The sequence below is a fragment of the Carassius auratus genome, chromosome 36 (assembly GCF_003368295.1).
Source record: "Carassius auratus strain Wakin chromosome 36, ASM336829v1, whole genome shotgun sequence".
Classification (NCBI taxonomy): domain Eukaryota; kingdom Metazoa; phylum Chordata; class Actinopteri; order Cypriniformes; family Cyprinidae; genus Carassius; species Carassius auratus.
The window spans coordinates 2,532,654-2,543,390 of NC_039278.1; the positions used below are offsets into that span (position 1 = coordinate 2,532,654).

A 10,737-nucleotide genomic window follows, 5' to 3' on the forward strand; every position below is an offset into this window, starting at 1 on the left:
CATTTGCCACTTAAAAAACAAGAACAACCTAGATGTATTTCACTTTGTTTCTTCTATAGAACACAAAGTTGTTGTTTTTTTATAATTCAAAATTTAAAAAAAACAAACAATCTTGGCCCATAAAACTGTTGATTCTGGTATGCATTCAACTCTGCATGAGCCAGAAAATGAGAGAAATAAAATAAGATACTGATATGTTTTATAAGGAAAGATACATGAGAATTTTGATGAGAGGGTGAAGACAAATAACAGCTTACTGCAAGGTAAATGAAACTTGAAAGAAGGGCATTTAGTAGTTATAAATGCCACTGAGGGGCGACTAGGGGCAAGAATGTTTAAGGCCGACTTTTTGCACATCCACAATAAACATCTCGTCTTACCATTCTGCTAGCCCTCACATGGAGGAAAAATAGACCAGTGTTTGATTTCATCAGCATAAGATGAGCCAACAGCCTGAAACGCAAAGCTTTTGAGCAGAAACGCTCTAGTACACTCGTCTGGTGTTCATGCATTTTTGATTTGTTATTAATCTTAAGGGATCCATGTAGCAGTGGTTTTAATTGAATACTTTTTTTTCATACTTCCACAAAATAAATAAATAGCTTCAGTGTTTGATGGTATGTATGCTGGATAACGTCATCCACTTCCACTCTTCTGGGAAGGCTCTTCAGAAATAGTTGTCTTTAGTTTGCCCTGAATGTTAAATACTTCATAAAATAATAACAGCAGGATTTCTAGAGCACACCAGATGAACAGGGAGATGTCTGGCTCTTAAAGAAAGAGTATGAGACAACTGTATCATTTATTGTATTAAGAAGCACTTTGTAGAAAGCTGAACACTTTCTTAAAACTATTCAGTATATGGGTCTGTAGATGTTGAGTCATAGACATCCGGACAGTAAGTTGTTGCAGGCTTATATTAAAAGTTCCCGTTTGGAAAATGCAGTGTTTAGATTATACGTTTGTAAAATAGGGGCACAAATAAGGCAGGAACAGACAGTCTCAGCTTTGACTCATCTCTGCTCAAACTGGAAGCTATTCGATCATTATGACTGTACGCACAAGAGATGATTTGTTCTCTGTCTTCCTTTGTTTTAATGGGAGTGTAACGGCCTCTGGGTCACAACAAACTCACACCGGTCATAAGAACAAATTGCTACCGTTAAATATCACAGCAGTATTTCTGCACATAAAATCAGGCAGGCTTTGCATAACTTTGTCACGAACCTGTTGAATGTGTTTTCACATGCTGTTCTCCTCTAGGGGAATGTCTTGTTAGCAGATTATATAACTGAGAACAGATTTCTGCTTCCCACCTCATCTGACTCATACATTCATCACACTGGACTGAATCCAGGACTGTACCACTGCAGGCAACCTGGCAAACATCTTGACACAAAGCATTTTCTGTCATTCATTTAAGCCTTTTTTATTAAGTATTGCTCAAATGTTTTGTCGCTGAGCCCTCTCTGCATTTAAAAGTCTTATTCTTATTACTTCAGATCATTTGATACCACAGAGTGGAGTGATCATCTGTCCATTAAATGATCACTGTTAATACAAGTACATTACAATGACCACACATATATTAGAAATAAAGAAACACTGCCACTTAGAGACAGAGAATCTGACAGGGTTGAAACTACTTTCTTTCCAAGCAGAGATAGCCATATAGACAAGAGAGAAGTTGAATATGATTTATAATCACCATCCTAATCTGCAAGGTCTTCAGTCTTCTTGCAAAGCAATTTTACTAGTTAGTAAACCAGGTGTTTGGCCTACATCAGTTCAGTTCTCTACTATGGAGCTGAATGTATGGATCATTAAGGTGATTTTCCAAAAACCTTTTTTTTTTTAAATGCCATTTGTCCACTCCCATGGCTCATAGACCAATGCAGTCACTTTCATAACACCGCAAACTAAAGGACAAAGACAATCCTTGCTTGAGAAAAAGTACATGTTCTGTTTAGGTGGACAGTGTCATCTTTACCCCATGTTTACAACACGAAAAGGCATAATTAATTTTAAATAAAATGAAAGCAAATATCAGTGAGGAAACATTTAATTTACTGAGTTAAAAACAATATGTTTTCAATTTAAAACATATAAATCACAAATAATTACTGCAGAAATTAGCTTTCAAGCCTTTGACAGACACTTGAATTTGAAAGTCAGTCGATATCAGCCATTTATAACAGAAGCTGTGAAAGTAACAACATACAGGCTACATGCTGTGGTAATACCAGCCCAAGCATTACAGCATTATTCGTGGCTTACTCTCTTCAACAACTGTGTTTCTCACACCACAAAATGCAGACAAGACAAACTCCATGACAAACTCTTCTGCTGAGTTAGTGAAGTCACAGGCAACAGTCCAGTCCAAACGTATCGCTCTGGTTCAAGACAGTCCGAGAAGCTAGTGAATGTTATTTCTAAAGGAGGCTGTTAATTGCTTGAATCTCATCACCGCTCAGAGGAGAAAGGCGTATTCTCTGAGTTGAAACCATTCGAAGCAGAAAAGTTTAGATGCACTGACATGTACTAACAATTATCTCAGTAAGCTGACACTTTTTGACACCGCCAGTTAATATATTGGGTAATTCTGTACATACTATATACCACACACTGACTGATTAGGTTTTATATGTGACAAATGATCACTGAATCAAGCTGATAAAGCTAGTCACTGAGACGATTTCCTTTAGCTTTTAGACATTTGTGGAGGTCAGTTATTTTCTTGTCAAGCTGCTCATGGTCTGTTGGGAACAATATAACAGCAAGAGGCCATGTAAACACAGAGACCAGACTAAATATTTTATTTGGACAAAATGCGGCTGAAGGCAGCACACTCACCTTCATGGATCATGGATCTGGTACTCTCTTCAGGGGAGTTGATGAACATATTTCCAGAACACACCTTCACATTATCTAGATTAGATTGATTACACTTTAGTACCACAACTGAGGTGCCCTTGAGCAGGACACTGAACCCCCAGCTGTTCCCAGGGCGCCGCAGCAGAAATGATGCCCACTGCTCCGGGTGTGTGTGTGTGTGTGTGTGTGTGTGTCCACTTTGGATGGGTTAAATGCAGAGCACAAATTCTAAGTAAGGGTCACCATACTTGTGTGCTTGTCGTGTCACATCACACTTTATTGTCATGTGCAAAGTAGAAGTGAAGAGTTCAGATACAAAAGCCCCTAAGTGCCGTCTCATCTATAATGAGCATTTTTATCAATTATTTCACATCACATCAATGGCATAGAAAAGGACCTATACATTGCCATCCATGTAAAATTACTGAACCTAAGCATAGGAGACTTTTTAACATTTGGTGTGAATGATCATAGTTTTAGGTATACATAGCCAGGCTCGGTAAAGTTGGTTGATTTCTGTTTCTCCAAAAATCCAGATCCACAGTCTGTCAATATTCAATAAACACTATTTAAGCTAAATATCTCATTGTATGTTTGACTAGAATTTACAACTTTTACGGTTCAAACATGCCTGCTGTTTGTCACTAATGAAGTCTTCTGCAGCAACTTCTACTTCAAATACTGCAGTGTTCGCTGTGCTCCTCACTCCATGCTTGAGTCGCACTGGAAAAACATGCCCGACTGACCAGGGAAACAAGCTCTGTTTATTTCAGTTCCGCCTGCAAGCACCACATTACAGTTCCCACCTTCTTCTTCGAGGTTTCCCTGCAGCTGGCATCCATTGTGTTGCATTACTGCCACCTACTGTAATAAATTCCCTTTACACTACATTCTCTTGTCCAGTTTCTTTTAAAAAACTAATGCATATTTCCTGTTATTTTATTCAACAGACTCTGTCAGCAGCTAGTGTTAGTAAGAAATTCATCTGTCCTTCAAACATCTGGAATTATTTTGGATATGCTATTATAGAAACTTCCTAGTAACTCTCCCATTGTCAAGAAAATTGTAAATAACCTTTAAAAAAACATATTTTATTTATGGTCATCACATTCACCTTATGAACAAAGCACAGAATGAGAAAAATGATAAGTTATACAGATGAAGGGTAATGGTGTGTTTCAGCGTGAGCATATCATCTGTAACTGTTAACTCTAGTGATAACCAACCATAACAGTGACACAGCAGTTTAGCATTAAATACATCACTGTACCTGAAACATGTATGCAAAAACTGCTTACATATAAATGAACAAGTACTGAAGAAATAACAAACTGCCTGTTATAAACTAAACATTAGAAGTCCCTAAAACTTCATTGATAACACTGCAGTCACAAAGCTGTTGAGAAGTCAATGTATATATTGCTATTTAAATCAACTGAGTAATAAAAGAGCAAGTTGTTAAAAACAATTACTAAATTAAGAAATTAAATAGAGTATAGCATGCATAAAGTCTTACTAGAAGACAACTTAAACTTAAGTCTTAAAATCATGCAGGCATAACAAAATGATTTTGTAAGAAGTGCTGAACTGAGGAAGAATAGGTACTTGCAATGATCCCAAGAATATTTGGACTCTTAAACCACACTGAAACCAGTGTCACAGCATTAAATTAGAGTCACCCTAAAACACACACACACACACACACACACACACACACACACACATATATATATATATATATATATATATATATATATATATATATATATATATATATATAAAACAATTGCACCAAGTAGGGCTCTAGACTGAACCAAATCCATTTCCGAGAATGTGCGAGTTAAAATTTCACATGACCACATTTGTGCGAGTGCATCATCAGGCCAGGTCAACTTGGATCACCTGTTCCTTGATATACAATCACATTACACATTATGTCATTGAGTTACAGTCAGAGTTGTGCGACACTCAATCACCATTTACAGAAGTGTCGTAAGCTGAATCCCACCTGTCGCACAAAGCCAATTACTTTTCTTATAAAATGGCACCTTTTTCGGTGTAAGCTCTAAATACAGTTAAATCCAAAATGATTGTTTAGTGTAAAACACTAAACACAAATTATAAGCTGTTTCCTCACAAATGCTTTTTATTCAGCGTAGTGAAGCCTCTTCTCTATTGACATCCATTCAAACAAAACAGTCTCTGGTCTCCTTCCCTGCATACAGACAACGTTAGGTGTTACACTTTCTGGCTGTTTTTATGTCAAACTGACATCTTACAGATGTCTATCAGATGTCTAAACACAGCAAATGCTTTCCAGATGAAGCGATCTTTAACAGACATCTTGCAGACCTACAGTTGCTTCTCAATAAATTAGAATGTCATGGAAAAGTTCATTTATTTCAGTAATTCAACTCAAATTGTTAAACTCATGTATTAAATAAATTCAATGCACACAGTGGGGGAAGACTGCTGTTCTGACAGTGGTCCAAAGTCCTCTTTTCAGATGAGAGCAAGTTTTGTATTTCATTTGGAAACCAAGGTCTAGAGTCAGGAGGAAGGCTGGAGAAGCTCATAGCCCAGGTTGCTTCAGTCTGTGTGCACTTCAGTTTAATTACTGAAATAAATGAACTTTTTCCCATACATTCTAATTTACTGAGGTGCACCTGTATGTGTGCTATCTGGGGAATGATGTTGGTATCATGTTTGATGTTGGTATCATGTTTTACAAGAAAAGATAATGGCCTGTTGTGTTTACATCTATACAATCTCTTAGACTAAAACAAATGCTTGAAATATGGATTTATTATAAGTCTTAATGAAAAGCACAATGACAATAAAAGAGAACAATGACAAACTAGCATGAATAACATTGATTAACAAAAACATAACATTTACATGCTTTTTGTCCTTCCTGGCTTTCCATATACTAACAACGCCTCTCACTCTTTTCACGACCATTAGAGAAGGTTACCAGTGTGACCAGTGATAAAAATGAGTCTAGAGCCCTGCCAAGTGCCATTTACATCTTATAATAGTTTGTTAGGTTTAAAAAAAAAGAAGGATAAATATGTTGAAAAATTAAGATAAGTATTTTGAAACTTCCTGTTTGTTGAAAGTTAGTGTGACATCACGTTAATGTGATGAATTAACCGGTGATGGGGAGAAGTTATAAGTAACATGACTTACATAATCAGATTCATTTTTACAAGGAACTATTAAAGGGACATGTTAGTTTTTAATTTAGCAAAGAATATATCTGAGTTACTTTTTTTTCAAATAGGTAAGGCCAGGTACTTTGTTTTCCCATGTACTGACTGACAGTTCTCCTGTCCTCATGTAGAGAAAGATCAGGAGTAAGTGCAGAGGCGCTGTGTGAACATGATAATATTTTTAATGAGTGTTGAACTTTCTTCTCCTGCGTCCTGTTCTTCATGTAATCCAGAAAGGTTTGTTTGAGCTGCGCCCTCTTCTGTACAGACGTGAATTTACATTTCCTTCAGCCTGAGGCTTATTCATTTCACTTTTGAAGTGAAAGGGCTTTTACATTTGCCAAAAATAGAACTAATTTACATTAAAAACAAACAAGCGAGCAGAGCCCAGATGAGAAAAATAATGCAAAAGTAACTTGACATTTTACTTTCCATAAAAAGTCACGAGTAACACAATTAGTATAGCATAAAGAGTAACATGATATTGTAATGCATTACTTTTAAAATTAACTTTGCCCAACACTTTTCTTTATACATTCACTAATAACGCTGGGATCAGTTGTCTTAATGTCACTGCAATACATTTCTCAGAAAATATGCTACCTGGTTTGATATTTCCTTATCTAATGCAATGAAATTCCTACATTTTCCAGGCCACTGTATTGAAGTTAATCTGTGACAAATTCAACATGCTTTTGCCTCCGGGTCGATCGACTAGTTGCAGAGTCTCCTGAGCTGTGTAACCCATCTGAACTTACAACACAAGCTAATTTGATCTCCTGTTGTGTTTCATCAAAGGTCTTCCTTTGTTCACTGCGTCCTCGTGCCCTATAGCCAACCTCCCTCGTCCCCACACAGGAATGACTCCTTTGTCCTGTCCTTCTCTTTTTTACTTCACCAATATTGGCATTCCTGGCTGTTGTAGCTGTTGAAGAAACTTGTTGAACACTGCATGTTGAACCAACTGGATTGCGCATGTTACCGATAGCCTGCATGCGGCTCAAGTGGCTGCTCTCGCTCAGAGGGTCGCTGAGTCTGTGCTCTCGAGATCGGTGTCGGGGATCCGGCAGATGAGCCCTGCTCTCACTGCTGCTCCTTTTAGGCAAACCTGAGGCCTGACCCTTCTTCTCCAGGAGTGGACTCAGCCGTGTGTGGTGGTGGTGGTAGGCATAAGAGCGGCATGGGACGTTCAAGATGGGATACTGATTCTGGCAACGTGGGCAGGTACAGCTGGAAAGATGAAGGGTGGGTGCACTAGCAAAAGAGGAGAGTAACGCCAAAGGGAACGCACGCTGGCACTGGAGGATGCATTTAGGAGAGCTGAGGCTGAGATGAGAAGATGCATGAGTCAAATGGCGACCTTTAGGTAATGGGGCATTGGATTTGCTGCTGTCTTCTTCTATGGTTTGGATCTGATGCCATTCCAATTGCAATAGCCGGTCCAGGTATCTCTCAAGCTGCCCACTGGGCTTGGGACGAGGAATGCCTTTGCCTTCTGTGTTCAAGTACACAGCTAGCTGCTGGAGACTCCAGGAATTGAAAGGAGGTGGTAAGAAATCTGGATAGCTGCCTCTGAACTTGCTGCGCCCTCGACAAGAAGGTCTCAAAGCATGAAAGTCAGACGGATCTATGACCTCTGCGCGAAGGTTGAGGTCAGGGGGAGAGATTTGAGCGGGAAGTGCAGAATACCTTTCAGAGTCTGAGAGGTCACTGGCACTGTCCTCTTCTCCATCTTTACTTTGTAGCACGCAGCTCTCGGCTTCGGTTCTGCACTCTGATGAGTCTTCTCTCTCCTCTTGTACAGAACGAGGGCTTACAGGCCTTACACTCAAACTTTTACCCCTGCCTCCACTCTCTTTTGCACCATGGCTGTTTTGTCTCTGTCGCCTCTCCTTCTGTCCATTTTTGGAAGTTGTATGAGATTTGATCTTAGTGTTGTGTTGCCTTGAGGAACCAAAGGAAAAGGGGTTAAATGACTTTTTAAAATATCTGGTCACACTTTGTACTTGGTGTGCCTTTATTTATTTATTTATTTATTATGTATTTCTTTGTAGCTGCTTCTCCTATTATAATAATTAGGCTATAGTAAAATGCAATTTGCATTACTTAAACACTATAAACTGTATATATATATATATGTGTGTGTGTGTGTGTGTGTGTGTGTGTGTGTGTGTGTGTTAACCCTTATCTCAATTAATCTTCTATTTGCCAAATTATTTTCTAACCTGTCTGTGGGGTTCACTATGATCAACATTTTGTCCAGAATTGTCCTTCTTAACCTTTGCTGAGAGTCCTGTAGACATGAAGGAAACAGCCCTTAAACTTATCAACATATGCTCAATTTATGATGCTTTGTTTTTAATTATTCTCTTCCATTTTTATTTATTTCTTAATGATTATTATTTTATAACATACACACATAAATAATTGCTGTTGAGTACTCACAGGTTCAGATGACAGGCTGATGCCATTTTTCGGTGGTGGATGCAAAGGTGGCTTTGTGGTTTTCTTGCTTTCAGTGAAAAAGTCAGGATAGTCCAGATCAGTTCAGAAATAAAAGCAGCTCAATTTGGTTCCAATTTTAAAGAAGCCTATCCAAGCTCCTTCATCATAAATGAATGACCTGGCACAGGTAAATAAAACATGACCTTAATTTAATTAATTGTATTTATTCTTACCTTGGTGCATGTCCAAATGCTTTAGTTTTGGTTCTGTCAAACGAACGAAGCTTATTCTGACAGTTTCGCACGGTGCGCTCGTGTAAGACCGTTCCCATCACTTGCATTCCTCAAAGCAGCTTGGATCTCCTCGAACGGGTGGATTCTCTCCTATTGCATGCACTGAGGCTTTTAATCCGAAGGCATATCCATTTTTTCTTGATCATGTGAGGTTTACACCCACGATCAATCGACTGTCTCTCGCACTGCTGCCTTTAATTCTCGGTGCATCTGTATCGTTATGTCCTAAATAATTCAGCGACGAACGGATCAGACTGTCTGTGTGAGATGCATCGGTCAAATTAGACGGTCTGCTCGGTTCTGTCTCATGCTGTAACCTAATCGATATGGGCTTAATTGTGTGGAGATTGTAAATGAGGATATTTACGCAGGCGTGTATTCCAGCGGTGTGGATGCTGAAGGGCGCATTGTTGTGTGGGAAATGTAGTCAACAGTGTCATATAGGCTCGATACTGTAATATACCTGAGACCCCATGCGCACTGTGAGCCAGTGACGCGACACAAATATAATGTCGCGGCGTTTATTCACAAATGCTCGCGCATCAAGATTGTCTGAGATCTCGCTTGTTTACAGACAAGACGTGAGACTGTCTTTATCTCATGTACGGGGCTCTAATAATAATCGCTGGTGTGATAGTTCAGACATGATGGGATCAGTAGTTAAATGTCACAGGCGCTCGATCTCCGCTTATTTTATTACAACCACACTAGGTGAAGAGGTTTTCTCTACTTTAAAATGAATATTTTGTTTGTATATTAGTTTTAACTGCATATAAACAAGGGCGTTCTTCCTCACAACTTACAGCAATGTAACAATCTGTTGCCATATATAGACGTAAAACTGAAGCTGAATGTATCGCTTGAGTTTCGTGTTTAGTCAATCAAACGCTTAGGCTACTGTTTAAATGTACTGTAGATATCAAAATATTACGCGTTTTTGTTTTCTTTTGTCATGTTTATTATTATTTAAAAATCTTTTTTATTGGCATCTTCAAAGACAGAAGGATACATCATTAAAAAAAAGTAGTAACCACAGGAAACTGTCCATATGAATCTCTCTCACAATCCTTCCAACCACCCAAATAACCCCTCAACATAACTCATATTGGAAGAAGAAAAGAAAAACACAAATAATAAAAAATAAATGAAATATAAATGAATACATTTAATAAAATAATAAACTTAAGTTCCTTCTGAAGACAGTTTTTTAATAGTTGAAAGTTATGGATTGTTGCCAGTTGGAGGTAAACAAGGTAAACCTTTGAGAATGGAACAGAATGAACATCACAGTTTCTCAAACCTAACACAATAGAAAATGTCCTGTATCCACCTGTGTGCTTCCACTTGAATAGAATAGCCTGTCTGGACAAGATTGTAGGAAAAGAAATAACTTTACGATCTAGGGCCATCAAATCAGGCAAAAGAAAGTCCCCAAACAGGGCTAGAAATGGGCCAGGATCAATATTAAAGGTGGGGTATGTATTTTTTTAAAAGTCGGGCTGAGTACCAAAACAAACTTGAAGCCAATAAGCAGTAAGGGGGGTGTCTACTCATGAAGTGGACAAGAGAGCGCTCAGTGCACAGGATGGACATTAGCCGAGCCGAGCGACGACAGAAACATAGATGGCAAATAAAAAAAACAAAAAAGGAAAATGTCTGCAAAACAAAAGAAGACTTAGATATGGCAAGTAGGACCAGTGTAAAAATCTGATCAGCTTTCTAGCGCTGGAGAGAACTCAAGGAGTGAGAAGGTCTGTGATTGAACACAGAGGTTGCTTTGTTTCTTCTCGATAGGTGAGTCACAATGGTCAAGAGCTTGTGCCATCAGCAAGTTTGCCTGGATCAGGTTATTTGCTCTGAACTGGCAATTATTGGAACTGTCCAAGTGCTGAACTTGGCCTATAAGAAAGAGG

The 10,737-nt window shown here is 38.5% G+C and overlaps 1 protein-coding gene across 2 annotated transcripts; it reads right to left on the bottom strand.

The window, feature by feature from the left end:
- Positions 1-6,480: 6,480 nt before the first annotated feature.
- fam217bb (family with sequence similarity 217 member Bb) lies at positions 6,481-9,374 on the bottom strand. Of its 2 annotated transcripts, none has more exons than XM_026222074.1 (4): positions 8,765-9,374; positions 8,532-8,594; positions 8,312-8,379; positions 6,481-8,030 (listed from the first exon to the last, which is right to left on the bottom strand). In XM_026222074.1, exons 3-4 carry the CDS (start codon positions 8,338-8,340, stop codon positions 6,755-6,757), a joined length of 1,305 nt encoding a protein of 434 aa, XP_026077859.1. In that variant the 5' UTR covers positions 8,341-8,379; positions 8,532-8,594; positions 8,765-9,374; the 3' UTR covers positions 6,481-6,754. The 2 variants fall into 2 exon arrangements, with proteins under 2 accessions (XP_026077859.1, XP_026077858.1); XM_026222073.1 differs by having other exon boundaries at positions 8,532-8,598.
- Between the last annotated feature and the right edge of the window lie 1,363 nt (positions 9,375-10,737).